Below are 22,008 nucleotides of genomic sequence, written 5' to 3'. Positions count from 1 at the left end.
TAAAAATTTCCCTTTGACAGAAGTTGTTCCTCTGGTTAAAAGTTCAGTAATAAGAATTAGAGTATAAAGTGCACACTGTTGATGCAGTAACAGGGAAAAGTACTGTAAAAGCACTACTGTGGTTGGCTATGTTGCTAATTGGTTTTGTCAGTTTTGGTCCATTACTTGAGAAGAAGGTTTCAGTCACTGTTACATTTTATATACTTTAAAATGGCTTTTCTCTACCTGCAGGTACAAGATCTCTTTGCTGAAACCATCTACGAAGGCACTAGCTTTATCTTGTAAAGTATCTATTCGGACAGATAATCGGGGGTTCCTTTCACTGCAGTATATGATTAGGAATGAAGATGGACAAATCTGTTTTGTGGAGTACTACTGTTGCCCTGATGAGGACATTACTGAATCAGAACTATAGCTGTATGATATGGACTGTGCATTTCATTTATGGACATTCAGAATGATAAAATATTTCATTAAAAAACGTGAAAGTTACCAGATTGATAGCCCAGAAAATGGACACCCTGTTTATCCACAGAAAGGAGCAGAATAAGCAGCTACAATGAAGCTCCCCCCATATTACTTTGCAGATGTTTCTCACACTTGACCTGGATGGACCATCTGTAAAAGTGAAAAGGTAGCTTAATCGTTGGCCTCGGTGCTGAGGCTGAGAAGGGTGCTGTGATGTTGGTGGTTTTGTGATGTGCACACTTGTCCACTGCAAACTTGGAATGCTCACCAAACAGCCCCTTGAGTATTCTGTCACTATTGTCAGAATAATTGCAAACACAAGCAGTGCGGGAAATCTGAGACAGTAGCAGTATGTTAATCCACCAGTTTCTGGCCATGGTTTGCTCTGAGCATGGATGAAGCAATTACAGGTGGTGAATGTCTGAATGCTGGCTTGTGTTAGACAGTGGTTTGTTCAAATGATTTTAAAAAATAAAACTTTTTGTGAGACTACAAGTGGAGAGTGAAAATTGAAACTGACTTCTCAATAGCAGTAAATTGTGAAATTGCTCATCCTCAACTAGATTGAAGCCTGCTGTAACTTGAATTCCCTGGAATTTCATCAGGGATGATCTTGGCGCATTTTCCATAGCCGTGTGCTTGTGTTGTACTGGTAAATTAGCATAGAACCCAACATAAATCACTTCAGTACTTGGGCAGTGTCATTTTGATTTTAACTTCTTTTGAATTTTTTTAAAAAATTGACTAATACAACCCTTGCTATTGAAATTTGTTCTTTTATGTGTTCTCCCCAAACCCATCCATTCACCACTGCCTTCCAGATCAAAAGCACTTATTTATTTCATTTTTAAGGAAAAAGAGCATTGGAATATTTGTTTTGGAGAAGAAATAATTCCGAAGAATTTTATTGATTTTTTTTTTAATAAAATGAAACATTATAGCTTGTCACAATTGGGAAGCTAGTTGCCTTTAATGATAACAAACCTATACATATGTACCACATTAATATTTTGCTGCATTTAGAAATGCTTTTGTATTTTTTTAATAAAATAAAAGCAAAGTGAATGACTTGGTTCCTGGAAATAAAATGCTGTGATATAAAATTGACAGATTTTGCTAATTCCTAATCGCTATTTCAATGTCACACTGAATCAGGAAGAATGCTAGATAGTGGTTCAAGATATGGTGGATTCATATAATATTGATAAGTAGACAGACTTTCAATAACTTGCATCCTGTGCACACTTACTGAAATTACTTCTCCATCTTTTCAACCTTTTTCAAAAAGGGAGGATCAGAGCCAGGGCACAAATTGGTAAGATCACCAGTGCAAGAGATGGTTTCTTGCACAAAGGCTTAACAGCCACTCATTTGAGGGAAGCTGGTACTTGCCTTCTGAAGGAATGAGTTAATATTGACAAGTGAACCCCCAGTACTTCCCTGTTCAGTTTTACAAGCCATGAATCCCAAGTTTCAGGATTAAAACACATTTCTAGCAGTAAATGGGCTGCACTGCAGTCAGAAGTTGCATTTGTTCTCTTCAGACGTAATCTGTCATAAATGTAGCTCACCTGTTCCGGACATTATCAACCCTGTCTGTGTGATAAATAGTCTGATCTTTTGCAGTGTGAAGAATCTACTGTGTCTGACAAGACACAGCCACCTCAAATAATGCAACAGGATGAAGGCATGCTACCAGCTCAATGTCACATCAAAATAGAAAGATCAGAGTTGCAGCTAGAAACTCAAAGATCAGTGGGAGATCTCTGTAGCTCTGTTCAGGTAAGTTCTGTGTATATAGTTAATTTTTTATACCCTAGCAAGACCCAAAAGTGGCAGTCAACATCAGGCTCCTGTTGTTGTAGCAATTGTACAAAGAGGGTCCCTGCCCCACAGAATTTACAATCTAATGTGAAACAAGAATAGCGGAGAAGTGGGGAAAGAGGTTATGGTTAATGGTAATAAGATCACATTGTGACTGACATCAACTATCTGTTGCAGAACTCAGAAAGGCTATTAATGACAACTCTTCATCTAGTACATACATTACTTATCCATTCAGAGCAATGGGAGTTTCCTGCAGCTCTGATATTTCTGTTTTGATACATCCTATCACAGACTGTGGGTTTTTTTTTTTTTAAAAGCAGCCCTCTGGAATTTCATAAAAAAATATGATTTTGGAGCAGTGTTCGGTCTCTAGTTACTGCTTTGTCATTTTCATGTTTAATTTACATATTCAGATAAATAAATTTTAAGACCGTATTAGAAATCACTTCCCTTTTCCTAATAGAAAAGCAGTACTTGTGGCACCTTAGAGACTAACCAATTTATTTGAGCATAAGCTTTTGTGAGCTACAGCTCACTTCATCGGATGCATACTGTGGAAACTGCAGAAGACATTATATACACAGAGACCATGAAACAATACCTCCTCCCACCCCACTCTCCTGCTGGTAATAGCTTATCTAAAGTGATCACTCTCCTTACAATGTATATGATAATTAAGTTGGGCCATTTCCAGCACAAATCCAGGTTTTCTCACCCTCCGCCTCCCCCCACACAAACTCACTCTCCTGCTGGTAATAGCCCATCCAAAGTGACCACTCTCTTTACAATCTGTATGAAAATCAAGGTGGGCCATTTCCAGCACAAATCCAGGTTTTCTTACCCCCCTCCCCTTTTTTCCAAAAACCACACACACAAACTCACTCTCTTGCTGGTAATAGCCCATCCAAAGTGACCACTCTCCTTACAATGTGTATGAAAATCAAGGTGGGCCATTTCCAGCATAAATCCAGGTTTTCTCACCCTCCGCCCCTGCACACACAAACTCACTCTCCTGCTGGTAATAGCTTATCCAAAGTGACCACTCTCCCTACAATGTGCATGATAATCAAGGTGGGCCATTTCCAGCACAAATCCAGGTTTTCTCACCCCCCCCCCACCTCCCCCACAAACTCACTCTCCTGCTGGTAATAGCTCATCCAAACTGACCACTCTCCTTACAATGTGTATGATAATCAAGGTGGGCCATTTCCAGCATAAATCCAAGTTTAACCAGAACGTCTGAGTGGGGGAGGGTAGGAAAAAACAAGGGGAAATAGGCTACCTTGCATAATGACTTAGCCACTCCCAGTCTCTATTTAAGCCTAAATTAATAGTATCCAATTTGCAAATGAATTCCAATTCAGCAGTTTCTCGCTGGAGTCTGGATTTGAAGTTTTTTTGTTGTAAGATAGCGACCTTCATGTCTGTAATTGCGTGACCAGAGAGATTGAAGTGTTCTCCGACTGGTTTATGAATGTTATAATTCTTGACATTTGATTTGTGTCCATTTATTCCTTTATGTAGAGACTGTCCAGTTTGACCAATGTACATGGCAGAGGAGCATTGCTGGCACATGATGGCATATATCACATTGGTGGATGTGCAGGTGAACGAGCCTCTGATAGTGTGGCTGATGTTACTAGGCCCTGTGATGGTGTCCCCTGATTAGATATGTGGGCACAGTTGGCAACGGGCTTTGTTGCAAGGATAGGTTCCTGGGTTAGTGGTTCTGTTGTGTGGTATGTGGTTGTTGGTGAGTATTTGCTTCAGGTTGGGGGGCTGTCTGTAGGCAAGGACTGGCCTGTCTCCCAAGATTTGTGAGAGTGTTGGGTCATCCTTCAGGATAGGTTGTAGATCCTCAAAGAAACTGCGGAATCATCTGATCAACATCCTCTACAGCAAACAGGGTAAGATTAAGAATGAGCTCTCAAAAATGGATACTCTCATAAAAAACCAACCTTCCACACAAACTTCCTCGTGGCTGGAATTTACTAAAACTAGACAAGCCATTTACAACGCACACTTTGCTTCTCTACAAAAGAAAAAGGACACTAAACTTTCTAAACTACTACATGCTACAAGGGGCCACAGCAATGGTTCCCTCAACCCACCCAGCAATATTGTTAACCTATCCAACTATACTCTCAGCCCAGCAGAAGCAGCTGTCCTATCTCGGGGCCTCTCCTTCTGCCCCTCCACCCGCACGAACATGATACAGTTCTGTGGTGACCTAGAATCCTATTTTCAACGTCTCCGACTCAAGGAATATTTCCAAAATACCTCTGAACAACATACTAATCCACAGAGGCCTCCCTACCAACATTACAAAAAGAAGGATTCTAGGTGGACTCCTCCTGAAGGTCGAAACAGCAGACTGGACTTCTACATAGAGTGCTTCTGCCGACGTGCACGGGCTGAAATTGTGGAAAAGCAGCATCACTTGCCCCATAACCTCAGCCGTGCAGAACACAATGCCATCCACAGCCTCAGAAACAACTCTGACATCATAATCAAAAAGGCTGACAAAGGAGGTGCTGTTGTCATCATGAATAGGTCGGAATATGAACGAGAGGCTGCTAGGCAGCTCTCCAACACCACTTTCTACAAGCCATTACCCTATGATCCCACTGAGAGTTACCAAAAGCAACTACAGCATTTGCTCAAGAAACTTCCTGAAAAAGCACAAGATCAAATCCGCACAGACACACCCCTGGAGCCCTGACCTGGGATATTCTATCTACTACCCAAGATCCATAAACCTGGAAATCCTGGGCGCCCCATCATCTCAGGCATTGGCACCCTGACAGCAGGATTGTCTGGCTATGTAGACTCCCTCCTCAGGCCCTACGCTACCAGCACTCCCAGCTACCTTCGAGACACCACTGACTTCCTGAGGAAACTACAATCCATCGGTGATCTTCCTGATAACACCATCCTGGCCACTATGGATGTAGAAGCCCTCTACACCAACATTCCACACAAAGATGGACTACAAGCCGTCAAGAACACTATCCCCAATAATGTCACGGCTAGCCTGGTGGCTGAACTTTGTGACTTTGTCCTTACCCATAACTATTTTACATTTGGGGACAATGTATACCTTCAGATCAGCGGCACTGCTATGGGTACCCGCATGGCCTCACAGTATGCCAACATTTTTATGGCTGATTTAGAACAACGCTTCCTCAGCTCTCGTCCCCTAACGCCCCTACTCTACTTGTGCTATATTGATGACATCTTCATCATCTGGACCCATGGAAAAGAAGCCCTTGAGGAATTCCACCATGATTTCAACAATTTCCATCCCACCATCAACCTCAGCCTGGTCCAGTCCACACAAGAGATCCACTTCCTGGGCACTACAGTGCTAATAAACAATGGTCACATAAACACCACCCTATACCGGAAACCTACTGACCGCTAATCCTACCTACATGCCTCCAGCTTTCACCCTGACCACACCACACGATCCATCGTCTACAGCCAAGCTCTGCGATACAACCGCATTTGCTCCAACCCATCAGACAGAGACAAACACCTACAAGATCTCTATCAAGCATTCTTACAACTACAATACCCACCTGCGGAAGTGAAGAAACAGATTGATAGAGCCAGAAGAGTTCCCAGAAGTCACCTACTACAGGACAGGCCTAACAAAGAAAATAACAGAACGCCACTAGCCGTCACCTTCAGCCCCCAACTAAAACCCCTCCAACGCATTATTAAGGATCTACAACCTATTCTGAAGGATGACCCAACACTCTCACAAATCTTGGGAGACAGGCCAGTCCTTGCCTACAGACAGCCCCCCAACCTGAAGCAAATACTCACCAGCAACCACATACCACACAACAGAACCACTAACCCAGGAACCTATCCTTGCAACAAAGCCCGTTACCAACTGTGCCCACATATCTAATCAGGGGACACCATCACAGGGCCTAGTAACATCAGCCACACTATCAGAGGCTCGTTCACCTGCACATCCACCAATGTGATATATGCCATCATGTGCCAGCAATGCCCCTCTGCCATGTACATTGGTCAAACTGGACAGTCTCTACGTAAAAGAATAAATGGACACAAATCAGATGTCAAGAATTATAACATTCATAAACCAGTCGGAGAACACTTCAATCTCTCTGGTCACGCAATTACAGACATGAAGGTCGCTATCTTACAACAAAAAAACTTCAAATCCAGACTCCAGCGAGAAACTGCTGAATTGGAATTCATTTGCAAATTGGATACTATTAATTTAGGCTTAAATAGAGACTGGGAGTGGCTAAGTCATTATACAAGGTAGCCTATTTCCCCTTGTTTTTTCCTACCCTCCCCCCCCAAGACGTTCTGGTTAAACTTGGATTTGTGCTGGAAATGGCCCACCTTGATTATCATACACATTGTAAGGAGAGTGGTCAGTTTGGATGAGCTATTACCAGCAGGAGAGTGAGTTTGTGTGTGGGGGGGGTGTGTGTGTGTGAGAAGACCTGGATTTGTGCTGGAAATGGCCCACCTTGATTATTGTGCACATTGTAGGGAGAGTGGTCACTTTGGATAAGCTATTACCAGCAGGAGAGTGAGTTTGTGTGTGTGGTTTTTTTTGGGGGGGTTGGGGGGGTGAGAAGACCTGGATTTGTGCTGGAAATGGCCCACCTTGATTATCGTGCACATTGTAGGGAGAGTGGTCACTTTGGATAAGCTATTACCAGCAGGAGAGTGGGGTGGGAGGAGGTATTGTTTCATGGTCTCTGTGTATATGTCTTCTGCAGTTTCCACAGTATGCATCCAATGAAGTGAGCTGTAGCTCACGAAAGCTTATGGTCAAATAAATTGGTTAGTCTCTAAGGTGCCACAAGTACTCCTTTTCTTTTTGTGAATACAGACTAACACGGCTGTTACTCTGAAACTTTTCCTAATAGTTTCCCCTTCAACAAAGGAGAAAGATTAATATTCACCTGGAGACTTCAGTAACTAGGTGTATGATGCCTTGGAATGTGAAGTGCTGAATAGGTGCTAAGAATGACTTGCATCTAGTCCCATGTGACTAATGTAATGAAACAGAGTGCATGACTTACTAAATGTAACTTATTTCTGATTTGAATTACCTGGTGTTGTGTTCAAGGACATAGTTGTGGCTTAAGATTACTTTTGAATATAAGCCTAAAGGCCACTAAACATACTATTTTCATATGTAAATGTATAACAGTCTGTCTGCTACCAACAGTGATCTTGGAAAGAAGACCCAAAGAAATTAAAACAATCTGTACGGTACTAGCAGCCAGTAATGAGTAAACAATCATTTGTAATTAAACAGTTCTATTAACATTCAGAACTGTTTGCATTATGTAGTGTTCTCTTTGCATCTTGGGGGCCTGGCCTATGCTAAGGTCTCTGTGCCATTACAGAGCACAGACCTCAGCTCTTCTAAATTAATAGTGGAGGAGTCCACAAACATGGGGAAATCCTCTGGGGGAGGGAGGGGGGTTATGGTCTTTGTAACAAGTGGCTAGTGGCTATTATGCTAATAAGATCACTGGAATGTAGTGCATGTTGGCCCCAATCCTTCTTGGCTCAGACATGCACCCATGCCTCAAGTTGAATCCTAGGTTTAATGATTAAGTTCCACAATGATAAAATGTGACTTATCTTTGGATCACATTTTCAAAAGTGCTTAAGACCCATTTTCAAAGTGGCTTAGGCTTCTAAATCATGATTATAACACTGTCTAACGTTGAATGCATAGTTGTGGTCAGCACTGTACTAGCAAACTCAACTCTTCATATCTGTGTTCTAAGATGAAGATTTTGTAGTGAAGGCAAAGCATTAAAGAGGAATTTCACATTAAAAGGAGGCATTCAGCCTTCTTAGCTGAAGTGCTAAAAGTAGACTAAATTTAACACACTAGATTTACTTTTTTGTGTGTGTTAGATTATAGAAAGGCCAGTGTACCAATAGCCCGGGGGAAAAATAATCCAATCTGTGTTTCTCCATTGGGTATATTCTGCGTTCATTCATAGAATCATAGAATATCAGGGTTGGAAGGGACCTCAGGAGGTCATCTAGTCCAACCCCCTGCTCAAAAGCAGGACCCATTCATCAAAGTACGATTAGAATGTCTTCAAAAGAAATATTTTTAAATATGTGTCACCGTGTATTCAGATATCTTTTCCAAAGGGAGTCCTGCATTCACAACTTTTGTAACTTATGCCCATTTTTTTAATACTCAGTAAAACATCTGATGTGCTACCGTTAGACCCAGACCTTCAAAATACAGTAAGAAAGAAAATGAAAGGAGACTAGGAGGGGGAAGTTTACCTGGAAGGTTGATGCTTTTTCCTAAACTAAAGCAAACATTTACAGAACTTTCTGTTGAATTGATTATAACAACTACAACGTACTTGAGTTCTCCAATTAATCTTCCAGCTTAGTTTCTGGTTTCATCTGCTGTCACAATTGCAAAGGATCCAAGATTTTTGCCAACAGCATGATTTAGCACCATCTGTCTTTTCTACTTCACAAGTCTGTTCTCTTCATGGACAGTTGGAGACCTACAGTAGAGGAAACACATTTAGTTCATTTTATTTTTCTTGGCATTTTCCTATTCCTTTATTTGTAGACTACATATCCCTGAAAATTCTACTTACTGGACAAACAGGAGAATGTCAGCAGACCTGCCTTGTTATAAAATGAGACACTTAACTGCTCAGATTAGTTATACAAGTTATATGCTTATCCATCTGTCTAGATCAGGGGTGGGCAAACTTTTTGGCCAGAGGGCCACATCTGGGTGGAGAAATTGCATGCAGGGCCATGAATGTAGGGCTCAGGGCAGGGGGTTGAGGTGCAGTGTGTGGCAGAGGGCTCAGGGCAGGGGCTTGGGGTGTAGGAGGGCTTTGGGTTGCGGGGTCTGGCCTGGCAGTTGCACACAGCAGGGCTAAGACAGGATCCCTGCCTGCCCTGGCCCCGCGCAGCTCCCGGAAGCAGCGGCACCACGTCCCTGCAGCCCCTGGGGGTGGGGAAGCAGAGGACTCTGCATGCTGCCCTCGCCTGCGGGTACCTCCCCCGAAGCTCCCAGTGGCTGCGGTTCCCCTTTCCTGGCCAATGGGAGCTGCGGGGGGCAGTGCCTGCAGGCGAGGGCAGCGCACAGCCCTCTGCCCCACCCCTCCCCCAGAGGCTGCAGGGACATGGTGCCGGCCGCTTCTAAGAGTGGCGCGGGGCACGTGGTGCCACGGGGATGGCAATCCCATGGGCTGTCAGGGCTTTGGATCCAGGCCGTAGTTTGCCTACCCCGGTCTAGATTCTTATATCACCCCCAACACAGTAGTAACTAAATGCCCTATCCAAATTGTACCCAAACATCTTGCCTTTAGAGATTCACCCTCTGATTCAGGAAGACGGTGATCATTTGACAAGAAAACCACAACATTTTAGGGCCATGTAAAGTACTGGAGAAACTGAGACAATCAGTGTTTCCGTCAGGTTTTCCAAAGGTGACAGGGAATTGCTTTAACTCTCTCACTTATGGTCTCTCCCGTGCTGTTTAGGATGTAAATTCTGGAGGCAAGACTGCATTATCTCCTGTGCCTCAGAGGGATGAGTGCATTATTGGCACTTTGCTGATAACAAGGTTATGCTGCCATGGTTAAAGGCTCCCATCAAGTGAGTTTTTAGATCTATAGACAGTCACAGACCTTAAAGCTGATGGGCACACCAGCCTCCTTTTATTTAGGGTAAATGGAAGAAGCAATTAAGCTCCTTCTACGGAGAAAGACAGCTAAAACAATAGACACCACCATCCAAGGCGAGAAAGGTCTGAGCAAGAATTAACTCAGGGAGAATAAAAGGGGCTTCCCTGAGACATTGAAAATGCAGGGGCTGAGACATTGATTGGCAGAGCATTGTGTTTGTCAGGAGGAGAAAGCCAGGAGGCAGTGAGAGAAGCAGTGTGAGGTTGGTCCTGAGAGGAAGCCAGGCGTGAACTATACAAAATGCTGGTTGAGAAGACCCATTTGGATTTCTGAACAAGGAAACTGCCTGCTGTCATTTATTTCTATCGTGTTCAGAGAAACAGGACTTTGTGTACATCCTTTGCAAATAAACAGGATTGCATGAAAGAAATATTGACTCATCGATTTCTAACAGAAACAAGTGGGCTACTGAATACTGGTTAACATTTTGGCCAAGGGCCAACAAATAGTTAATACCACATAGCCTTCACTTTATTGTATTCCTGCTAGACACTCTGCCTGCCCGTTACTCTCTTCTTAATAGCTATTTGGTCCCTTCCACTCATGACTTTGTGCCTTGTGTCACACAGCCTATGCTTCTGTTTCCTGTGTACTAAGCACGCTTTAGCTCTCTTTAGATCTCTCCTTAAGAACCACTTCTTTTTCCCACCCGCTCTTTGTTTATCCTCTACAGTGTTATCTACTCCCACTCTTGGATGGACTGAAAACAAAGAATGACCTGCAACTAGTTTAAATTGTAAACTCTTTGTGGCAGGGACCTGTCTAAACTATGTCTTGTAAAGTACTCTACACAAGTGATTTCTGCAGCACAAGGTTTAGCAAGTATGTTTTATAGTTCAGGGGTTAAATCAATGAATGACACAAAAAAGGCTAATATAGAACATCATTCTAACTGAAATTGCTACAGTTTAAAGCTTAATTTTCACAGTTGCAGACCTAGTCTCTAATCCTTACATTAACTTCTAAAGGAGCAGCAGTCAATCAGGATGGGGATTTTATGGAGAATTAGCATAGAATTCAGTACGAATAAATGACCTATGAAATTTTAGAAACCTGTTTTGGCTGAGCAAATATCAGACGGTAACAACTTTCAGGCACTGCTAACCTGATTTAAATTAGAACCTACTAATTAAATGGCAAAAGACTCCATTGGTGCCATTGTTAATTGCATTGTATGAAATATCCAGGTGCCGATTCTGGCATCCACTCCATACCATCTATGCTGCTGTGGCCATATACAGTGACTTTACAGAAGCGAGGGGAAAACTCCTGCAGCACAGAAGCGGTGAGGTGTCAACATAAGCAGCCCTGTAACATATGGTGTGTAGGAGAGGGAGCAGCAATGTACTGAATGTTCTAAGGTAGCTGGACTACTGTACAATCCATTGGCAACTCTGGGCAGGTTGTGCTTACAGGCTGCTCTAACTTATGGTGGGGGGCTATTTTGCTGCCCGCCCTCAGTAGCCTAGAATCCAGATGGCACAAAGGTGTTCTAAAGCCATTTGGTTCCCTACTCCTGGGCTGTGCCTCTCCAGATCTGCAACACAGAGACCAAGCCCCCCATATCCCAGAAATCCCTGTTTAATTTTGTTCATTATATTAAACAAGACTCAGTACTGCATATGGACATTTGTTACTAGCAAGCTGCTACATGCCTTGAAACAGGGACCACATCTTGACAATATGCAATATTACATTATAAAAAACAACGTTGATGAGATCACCTCTCTAATGCGTTCAGGAGCTCTTGCATCTCTTTCGGTTTCCTGTTGCGAGGTCCATAAACAGCTGTTTGAATCTGCAAACACTGTTTAGCATAAAATGAACGAGAAGTGATACACTGTATAACTCAACTTCAAAATCAACCAAGCTGCACAAATACTGATTATGCCTAGTTATCTACATATTAGCAAAGGAACTCCAGTGGTTCTCCCCAGCTGTGTGGTAGCAGTTGTCATGGCGGTTCATCAGCACTGTTAAATCCCAATAGATAGCCAATCCAGTATCCAGGGGTTCTGCAAGGGAGTAAGTATGCTACATAGTTGCTGGCCTGCTGTATCTTCAGTTACCTGCTGATTCTAAATCCCTGTGTGGACTTGGCACAGATGGCAGGTTGATGTAGGCAAATCTCATTACTAACATGAATAAGATCCTCACATCAGACTCCTTGAGAATCTATAGAGAAATAAAGCCTGATATCTCTAGCAGGATTTATAGTTTGGAAAATTAATTTACATTTTCAATCACTATGAGGCAGTAAATCCAAGAAAATCACTAGCAATGTAATTATAATTACCTTATTGAACAGCTGGTAAGCCTCTCTCATCTTTCCCTCTGCCAGGCAGATACTGCCCATGATATGGTAAGTTTCAGCTGCCTTCTCACTAAAATCACCATAGGTGTCTATGATGGACTTCAACGAATCTTTCAACAGCCTGTAGGCTTGCTACAGAGAAAAATGCAACATAACTTAGCACAAAAATATATTCATTTTTCGATCAGCATCTTTACATGACTGACTGATGCATGTTTAACTCATTTGGAGTTTAACGCCAATGCTTTTTGGGATCTACAGCCATTCTCCAACGATACGGAACCCTTACAGAGTATAATTCTATGCACTGATCTTTAAGACTAATAGTTTAATTTCTACGAAATGGAAACTCAGGAAGTGTGGTATGGTGACCACCTGTCTCTACGAGACATCTGTTATTTGACACCTAATGTCCTGTGTCCCATGTCCAATCAATGTAGGACATGTCCAGTATTTCAACAATAAGCATGTGACGGGTCATACACTATGATGTAAATGTAAATGCTATTTTGCATTATGTACCACAAAAAACATTGGAGGATGCTGTAGCTTAAAAATAATCTTAGGGCAAAATTTTCTGAAGTGCCTAGGCGCTTCTGAAAATATTACCTTTTGTCCCCTACTTTTAATTGAGTTGTCCTTTAGGGTGCTTACTTTTTAAGAATATAGGGAGAGTAAAGTTGTATAAAAACCTCTTCTGTCCATCAAATATTGCTTATAGAGGAATCAGAACATGTAGAAACAGGATCTTCATCAAAAATGGGAGAAATCAGGGGTGAAATCCTGGCCTCACTGAAGTCAATAGCATGGATTCTGGGCTGTACTGCCTGCACATTGATTTCAGTGGGACCAGTATCTTACCCCTGTATACCTACTGTTATACTGGAAAGTGTAAATGGCTGCCATCAAGTGTGTCTTTGAGCTATAGGTAATCACAGATCTTGTTAAAGCTGATGGGTGCTGTCAGGCTCCTTTATGGAATATGCTAGCTGGAGGTAGTAGAAGCTACCACCCGAGGCACTAGGCCGTATGCAAGGAGAAGATGAAGCTAAGCCATGTCAGCAGGGGGGTTTTCCTGGGAGCTGATTACAAATGTAGGCATTGGAGGCATTGACTAATTGCAGCTGGTGTGTCTGTGTGAAAGCAAGAGAAAGCCAGCACACAGCGAGGGAAGTGGGTGTAAGCACGGCCCTGAGAGGGATTGGAGACAGACCTTCTTGGGGCACAGAACTGACTGAAAAGGCAGGCATGGAAATTGTGAGCAAGGAAACTGCTGTTTTCTCCTACTGTGTTCAGGGAAATAAGACTTTGGTGCAATCCTGTTTATTTACAAAGGAATACGTAACTCATATAATCCATTTCTCCTCCTAATGGAAATAGCCTGGCAAGGCCCCGAACATTGACTAAGTGCTCAGGCAACACTTAACATGCACTGTTAGGTATATTATTAATAAGATGACCTAGAACTATAGGATGTCCGTACTTTCTCCTCTTGCCTTTAATAGGAGTTTTCTCACTGAGTTGAGTGGGAACAGGATCGTTATCTCCTGAGGACTTTGACATTGCCAAGCAAGTGAGATGATACATGGCTATGCCAAGCTGCATGAAGATTCCATGTTAGGCAGTGCGGCTATTTGTTTGCTCTTTAGCTCCCCCTTGCCCACACAGACAGAATGACAGAAAGCCATGGATTCTGGGCTGTACTGCCAGTGCGAAGTTGCCTTACAGTCCATGAAGGATCCAGTAGGGGGATCCTCCAGTCGCACAGTGCTGGTGAAGTGGCTCCTATGTTACCCTGCCTTCCTGTGGTAGGTGTAGAAGGGGCAGCCAGCCTACTCCTGCAAACCGCTCATCCCTGGCTGCCATAACATCCCCTTGGAGCTGATGGCACCAGAGAGCAATTAAAGGAGGTGTGTTTTTTCTGACATACGCCTGCACATACACATTCTAGATGGCTGCAAGCACTAAGGCATGCAAGTAAGCTTGTAAGCTAGGATTTGGTGTTACCTGGTTTTTCCCTACATGTACAAGCCATTTACTGAATTCCTCAATGGCAGAAAGTGTCAGGGAATCCTTTGCACCCAGTGCTGCCTGATATGCAACCAGACTCTCTGTAAAATACATTTCAGCCGCCCCTAGAAATAAGCACAGTAATTATTACTGACCGACTGGACCCCTTTTAGAACAGGACATCTCAGCTCCAACCCAGGTAACAATCCCATACAAATAGTGGATTTTATTAGTAATTTAACTAGGTGGATATAAAAAACTGTATCTAGTTTCCCTAAATGCAGAGGGCTAAATTTTGACCCTACTTACATCCCAAGCAACCTCATTGAAGTCTGAAGTTATTTTAATAAGAAAAGGTTAAACAAAATAGTTTTAGTGCACATGAAAACCTACTAGACTGAAGTCTAATTTACCTACAGAACAGGCAAAGCACAGCAGTGTGTGTATGGGCTTCACCACACTGTCCTGCCAGTGGGTCTCAACCTTCCCTTGGAGAGACCACCTGTAAGGGTAACTCAGTTTCCATGGGCATTTGCTCCTGGGACTTTCTGCTGAGACTGCTCTCGAAGGTATTGGGTGGAATGGTAATGCTTGTGCTAGGGACATCTGTTCACTGGGGTCTGGACTCAGACCAGTAAACTCACTTTATGTAGTCTAAAGACCCATGAGTTTCCCATCTCTAGAATGGGGATAATGATGTAAAGGTCTTTGAGCTCTACTGATGAAAAGTACTATACAAAAGCTAGGTCTTTTGATTATTACCTAGCTATAGTAGCATATGAACTGCAAACCTAGATGAGAACTACAACTGTCTAAATGACCACTATCTCCTATAACAAACATTTCTGTTTTTTTTTTAAACTAGGAAAAAAATGGCAAAAAAATTGGCTAATGCAGAGTTGAGGTTGCATGGTGATAGCTCATGCCCTTCCAGAACATTGAATTCAGCAAAACTCAAACTTCTGAAAACCAGGAAATATAGTTAAGGTAGACACTCATGTAACCTTAACTCTGCCCTCTGAGTGATGCCCCACAACACCTATACAAACACAGACTCCCACTCTGCCCCTTTACATAATGGGCAGGTGCTTCCCGCCCTCGCCCTACACTCAAACACTGAGCCTGCTCCCCTGACAAAATACCACACTTGTAAACTTGAACAGCCACTTCATAGCCTTTTACAACACCTTCACACTTGCACACAGGATACCAATTAAACCTGTACTTTCCCCTACCCATCATTACATCCACAGATTGCTGTCATAGCCCATCTCACTACTAACAATACCCATGGCAAGACGACCCCAGTGCCCTGCTACTGACACAAGCTACACAATTCTGTGTTGAAATGATGCAGACTGAAATTTCAAGGTACACACGTACCTCTTTCCATTGAGCTCTGCTGATGACAAACACTATATAAAAGCAAAGTCTTATACTACTGTGGCTAGGTAATACTTAAATCAACTGCAAATCTAGGTGAGAACGTAGGCAGGGACTCAGATACAGATCTCATGATATCACAAATACAGCTCTCCGAAGCTGCTCCAAAATATGCCTCCACCGTTCAAATACAACTACATTTAGCAGAAAGGGAATGCAGCTGGAGTGCATGCGGATAATTCCCAGTGGCTACTGCCAGCACAGTTAAGGTAAAATCTGGACCTGAATCAGGATTTGAATGTAGGTGCAAAGCAAAACCTACACACTTAAGGTAAATGCCAGTGCAACCTTAGCTTGGTATTTCCTGGTTTGAGTTTTGCTGACATTCTGGAAGGGCACCTGACAACCTTAATTCTGCATTAACGAAGTTTTTTGTCGTTTAATAAAGCTCTACAGATGCACAGCAAATGTCCATTACTGCATTCCTTACATTCAAAATTCCCACTGAAGTCAATGGAAATGAATTATAATCAATGGCAACTCCCATTAAGGACAGCAGAAAAGGGCATTCACACTGAAAAAAATATATCCACCAATCCAGGGAATATTAAACACCTGAACTTCCAGGTGCTATTGCCACCAATCCAGGGAATATTAAACACCTGAACTTCCAGGTGCTATTGCCTAGAAAATAGTACTTCATCTTCTGCTACATGCAATGGTCCAGATTCTGCTTTGAGACACCTGTGCAACCTCCACTGGCTTCAGTGGGGCTTACATGGGTAAACTGTGGGCAGAACTTGTCCCACTGCAGGTGGAGTGAAGTGCCAGTTCCAGGCAATGATCCCACAAACTTCAAGTGTTGAATATTCCATAGGTCAGCTCATTTTTACTAGTGTGTATATTCCTAAATAGGCTGTGTACATTTTTAGAATCTTCTGGCTCATCTGCCTGTTATAGCGTTACATTAGACCCTAGAAGGATCATAATTTTGGTACAGTAAACCTCTTCCTTACTCACCAACATGCTGCTGGTCTCCAGTTGCAGCATAAGCTTTGCCCAGCAACAAGCCCGTCTGAGCAGCTTCAACACTAAGTTGCTTGTACAGAGCCACGCAAATGGAATGAGCCTAACAAAGATGGAGATTATTTATGCTAAATAAACACTGCATACAAGAACAGTAAATAGACTGTCTACAAAGACAGGTATTTTCATAGACAACACCACCTTTGTTGAGTTAGCCACAGGTGCAGAAACAAGGCAACCCTCTGGAACAGGAAAATTTCATCAAACAAAGCAGTGTAACTCACAATATTTGAACCAGGACTCCGCATCTCTTTTCCTCAGATTGTGCCTCTCCCCCAAGGAGCAAATATTTAAATAAATAAATCTTTATTATTATTAGAGAGAAGTGGAAGCTTCCAACCCACCAGAAGTTAGAGCTATTTGTACCCAGGGTTTTGCTTTGCACCTATATTAAAATTCTGATTCAGGTCCAGATTTAGATTTTAAACATACACAAATTGGTGGTGTTTGAAGCTGGGTGTCTGGTTTGGATCTGTTTCTAATTTTTATCCTTTGGATCTGTAAAGGTGGGGGTGGTTTATTTAACCAGTGTTAAGTAGTTTAGCCTGGTTTCAAAGCAAGCAGCCACTGTTTTGCCTTATGCAGCAGGCAGTGTAAGTCAGATTCTTCAGTCTTCAGACCCCACAGAGTGTGAGGATCAAAATTCTGCAGAAAGCTGCCATGTGACAATAGTAAAGAATCACAGAAAGAGTCACTTTCTTCTAATATCATAGAAGGAGCTTTATTAGAATAGGAGAAACTGTATTATCCCTAGTTACTCTCTTTCTCAGGGCTTGTCTTCACTGCAGAGTTAATTTGAGTGTTGCCTCTAACTTGGGTACCGTCCACACATTAAAAACCCTTAACACCAGTGTAGTAGTGTTTTTAACTCAAATTGTCTGGCCCAATGGGGAATAGAGGCTATACCTCAAATTAGCACAGCTTGTCAGCAGCTAACACAATCACTCTGTGCAGGTCCAGTGTTTATTGTTTTCCCCAGTGTGGCCATTCTCACTTGAGGTAGGCTAACTCAGAAGGAGTTAATTTTCATGTAGATAGAGAAATATGCCCCTCTGGCTGAAACCTTGAGAGCTAAGAGTTACCAGGTCCAGACACATGCACTGATCGTTGGAGCCTTAGGCGCATGGGATCCCAGTAACGAGTGAGTGCTGAGAGAATGCAGAATTGGTCAATGCTACAAGGTTCGGCTGATGTGGCAACTCAGGGTGTCGGATGCTATCAGGTGGTCAAGGAACATCTACATAGAACGCATCACTGGACATCGGCAATACCAGCTGGAGTGCCGATGAGAAGCGCAGTCAGAAAAGTAACAAATACTTTCCTTATGGAGTGTATTTTCTAAATGGACAACCAACCTAATTCTCAATTACTGAGGGACAATCTCCACTCATTGATATATTTTGCTTTCCACAACCAAATCTCTGTACAACTTTTCATGAGTGATGTACCCAAGTATTTGGATTCTAATATCTAAACTATATTGTTAAATCTATTCACCTAAATTTGGATTATTGCTGATTATGTGCTCTATGTATCATATGACTTTTAAAAAACTAACTTTGTATTTGTGGTTTCAGAGTAGCAGCTGTGTTAGTCTATATCCGCAAAAAGAAAAGGAGTACTAGTGGCACCTAAGAGACTAACAAATTTATTTGAGCATCCGATGAAGTAAGCTGTAGCTCACAAAAGCTTATGCTTAAATAAATTTGTTAGTCTCTAAGGTGCCACTAGTACTCCTTTCCTTTTTATATTTGTGGATAATCTAAACACTATACCCAGATGTACAGACACTCTTTTCCCAACCTATGTATTATGTAATTATTTTTAACATTAGCTTTAATAAAATTTAGGTTAACTCTGCAGGGAAGACTCAGCCTCACTGTGGAGCTGAAGGTTGGGACTTTCCTCATGACTCCCTGGTACATATTTTATACACCCCTTCTCACAGGAACTGAGGCAGAGCAGCAGATGGCAGTGCAACACACAGTTGACTGCTGCTTGCAGCCAGGGTAACCTTAGACTAGCTGAACTACCTCGCTTGGGAAAAAGAGTAGTGGGAAAAAGTTGGATCTATCCAGAGTGACTGGGAACAAGGGTCCGTCAGGTAGAAAAGGTCTTTGGTGAATTAGCTCTAATTCAACTCTGGATGCAATTTTTAAACTGTGCTATGAGGATTTCTCAGAGGAACCATGTTCTCTTCTGTTCTGTTCAGGTTCTTATGCTGCTCCCATCATTGTCATGTCTGAGTGCTCTAACCCTGCTAACAATGTTTAGCACATATGATTAATGAGCAACATCTCTTATGAAGAAGATCATTTAAAATACAGTTCCACTCAAAGTGACTTGGCAAAAATTGCCCCTTCTTCTTCAGACCATGTGTCTGTGACTATTCAGAGTCACATCTGCTGACTTTAGTGACAAAATATTCCTTTCAGAGCCCACATAGCAATGGGAAACCAAGCTGGGTTCAAGTCACTGTGCATCATCACCAGAATTGTTTACTAAGCAGCAATTACAGGGCAAATCAGTGACATCTGTACAAACCACTGACTGTTCTAAGGTTGAACAAGTGTCTCTGTGGACATGATTTGGCATGCAGCATCTTTATTACAGGTGCTGCCCCAGGAGATCCCAGGCTGGGTTCACAGAGCTGGCAGTTAGGGGAAAATCTTTTTTTAATTATAAACTGAGCACAGTTTGATAAGAAAATAATTGAGACACAAACAGGACTCATGTATGGGAATTTTAGAGAGTCATTTTTTAGAGTAGAACTCTCTAAAGAAATTCCAAGAACAGTTTCTGTAACAATTTGAACATCACTAACTATATATGTTAGTAAAGCTCTTTTAATAAGCACTCAAATTATTTGCTAATGTGGACAGGAATTTCATTAACAAGATTGGGGTAAAATTCACAATTGGGATAAGTGGGTATAACTCCACTGACGTTAATGAAATCTTGCCTGCTTATGTCAGCAATGAGTTTCCTAGTTGCCAATTGTAAGGGGAAAAGTGGCTATTATGCTTCCCTATAGCGTGTTCACATCATTGGCTAAGTTTCCTGTTAGGGTTCTTCAGCAGATCCTTGCTAAAGTTAATATCAAACAAATTAGTTAACTTCAATCATAGCAACTAAGAGCTGTGATTTTTAGTGAGTCCTGCTGCTCTAAAAAGATTTGTGAGACTTCTTACCTGTAATAAATACGCTATGGCTCTTCCATGGTTTTTCTTCAGTTGCTCACTCTGGGCAATTTTCTGATAAAGATTTATCAGTTCTGGAGCCATATCGCCTTCAGTTAAAATTACTACATCAACAGCTTTTTCAAAATAACCCACGGCAAAGTCAAACTTGTTTTGCTGCAAACACGTCCTGAAAGAAAGTGGTGAAAGTTAGGTTCTCTAGTAAAAAGACTATTGTCCATATCAGTGGATGCATGAGACAGGCTCAGAGGCCCTCATCCTGTTTTCCTTGCACACACAAAACTCCCAGAGAAGTCTTTTACCCTTGTACTAATCCATTTTCTGTTACAAAAGAAATAGTAAGGTAAAAAGCCCAAGCACGTGCTCACACACATGGCATTCATTTTGTTTGTGTTTACCTGCCCAATGCAATGACTAAATCTTTCTCAGATATTTTTAATCCCATGATCACTCTCCCATCCAGTTCTTGAAGTTCTTCCATGAGTCTCTCTGCCTTCCGCAGACTGAGATAGGATTCTTTGCCAGTGGAACGGTCAAGGAAAACCACCAAAAATACATGCTAGTAAACAAAGAAAACCATGTAGGTAGAAACTAACCAGAAAAGAACAAGTTGTGCAGGTGTTAGCTTCCAGAACTGTCTTTGCAATATAATCAATACCATTCTGAAGCATATTGTTTTGGATATCCTGACACTCAATTATAGGTAGCTTTGAGTGCGGATGGGAACTCTCAGTTACAGGACGTAGTAAATTACATTATTCATAAAAATCCATTGCTGTCTTCACTTAGAAAGATCTGCAAATGTAGATGGTGTTCTCCAAAACATAGGGGCTGGCCATATTCCATCCTGAAGCATTTACAATTAAAGAGAGAATGAACAAGACAAGATGACAGGGTTTAGAGAGAGCTTGAATATGAGGGAAGGTGGGGAAGCAGGAAATGGTTTAAAATTCTTTGCATTGACTTTTCATCTGGGCTTCATGTAGGATTTTTGGCTTGGTGAAGCCTTCCAGTGAAATTTCACCACTGTAGAAATCCTAATTTATATAACTTTCTGGAACAAAGCTTCAAAGAGAAATAAAATTATCAGGAACTGAGCACAGCCCTAACATGTAACAACAAAATAAGATTGGTGGGTAAAAGTGTGTAGTGGATGTGCAGAACTGGGAGCCAGTTATCAGATTTTTTAAGGCCAGAATGGACCATTAAAAAAAAAAATCTAGTATGACCTCCTGTATAGCACTGGACACAGAATTTCATCCAGTTACTCCTATATTGAGCCCAATAACTTGTGTTTGGCTGAAACCTATCTTTCAGAAAGACATCCACTCTCAATTTGAAGACTTCAAGTGAGAGAGAATCCATCACCTCTTGTGGTAGTTTGTTCCAATGGTTAATCACCCTGACTGTTAAAAATGTGCCATATTTCTAGTTCCAAGCTTGGCTCTGATATCAACCCCCTCTGTAGTCTCAAGAAAGTCATTTAACCTCTTTGGCCTTGATTTCCCCCCCTGAAATAAGAACACTTGCCCACCTATCTCACAGGTATGTTCTACCACTTGATTAATTAGTTATTGTATGGAGCACTTGGGAGAGGAAAAACACTATATGATAAGTACTAATGATTATTATATATTTAATAAACATTCTGTATTAGGCATTTTAATAATAAAGTAGTATTGTCAGATGTAAGGATATTTATTTTGTGCCAGATGTGCTATGCCCAAGGTATAGTAGATAGTCACAAGAGTTCCTAATATTTCTCTTTTGTCCTCTGGAGGCGTACGAATCCCTGTCAGCATGATACGTTTGGCTGATTCAGCATGCTCTATGGCCTGTGCAGGAAGACCTAGGAGAAGACAATGAATGAGCTTGCTAACAAAAACATCATCAGCAACTTCAAACTGAAAATAAGACCTGAACTATGAGATTCTCTGAAGAGATTCAGTTTAGACAAGGATGAAACTCT

General features: G+C 41.9%; 2 protein-coding genes across 12 annotated transcripts in view; one reads left to right on the top strand and one right to left on the bottom strand.

Annotated features, from left to right (window-relative positions):
* The window catches only part of RAD1 (RAD1 checkpoint DNA exonuclease), a 52,472-nt gene that overhangs the window by 7,830 nt on the left and 22,634 nt on the right, over nt 1-22,008 (top strand). For 9 of the 11 annotated variants that reach the window (XM_073343707.1, XM_073343715.1, XM_073343714.1 and 6 more), the window contains one exon: nt 232-1,312. In XM_073343707.1, the coding sequence (XP_073199808.1) occupies nt 232-415 (184 nt within the window). In that variant the 3' untranslated portion in view covers nt 416-1,312. Of the gene's footprint in view, nt 1-231; nt 1,313-2,094; nt 2,251-22,008 lie in introns of those variants that run through there. The other 2 variants (XR_012158863.1, XR_012158862.1) reach the window with 1 other exon arrangement.
* The window catches only part of TTC23L (tetratricopeptide repeat domain 23 like), a 29,028-nt gene continuing 14,568 nt past the window's right edge, over nt 7,549-22,008 (bottom strand). The window contains exons 5-12 of the mRNA XM_073343716.1: nt 21,738-21,888; nt 20,438-20,563; nt 20,031-20,208; nt 16,774-16,882; nt 14,368-14,495; nt 12,343-12,492; nt 11,771-11,853; nt 7,549-8,846 (exon numbers count right to left, since the gene is read on the bottom strand). Coding sequence (XP_073199817.1) covers nt 8,807-8,846; nt 11,771-11,853; nt 12,343-12,492; nt 14,368-14,495; nt 16,774-16,882; nt 20,031-20,208; nt 20,438-20,563; nt 21,738-21,888 — 965 coding nt within the window. The 3' untranslated portion in view covers nt 7,549-8,806. The remainder of the gene's footprint in view (nt 8,847-11,770; nt 11,854-12,342; nt 12,493-14,367; nt 14,496-16,773; nt 16,883-20,030; nt 20,209-20,437; nt 20,564-21,737; nt 21,889-22,008) is intronic.

Source organism: Lepidochelys kempii, chromosome 5 (genome assembly GCF_965140265.1).
Source record: "Lepidochelys kempii isolate rLepKem1 chromosome 5, rLepKem1.hap2, whole genome shotgun sequence".
NCBI classification, from domain to species: domain Eukaryota; kingdom Metazoa; phylum Chordata; order Testudines; family Cheloniidae; genus Lepidochelys; species Lepidochelys kempii.
The sequence above is the reverse complement of the archived record's forward strand: the minus strand, read 5'-3'. Positions and strand labels throughout refer to the sequence as shown.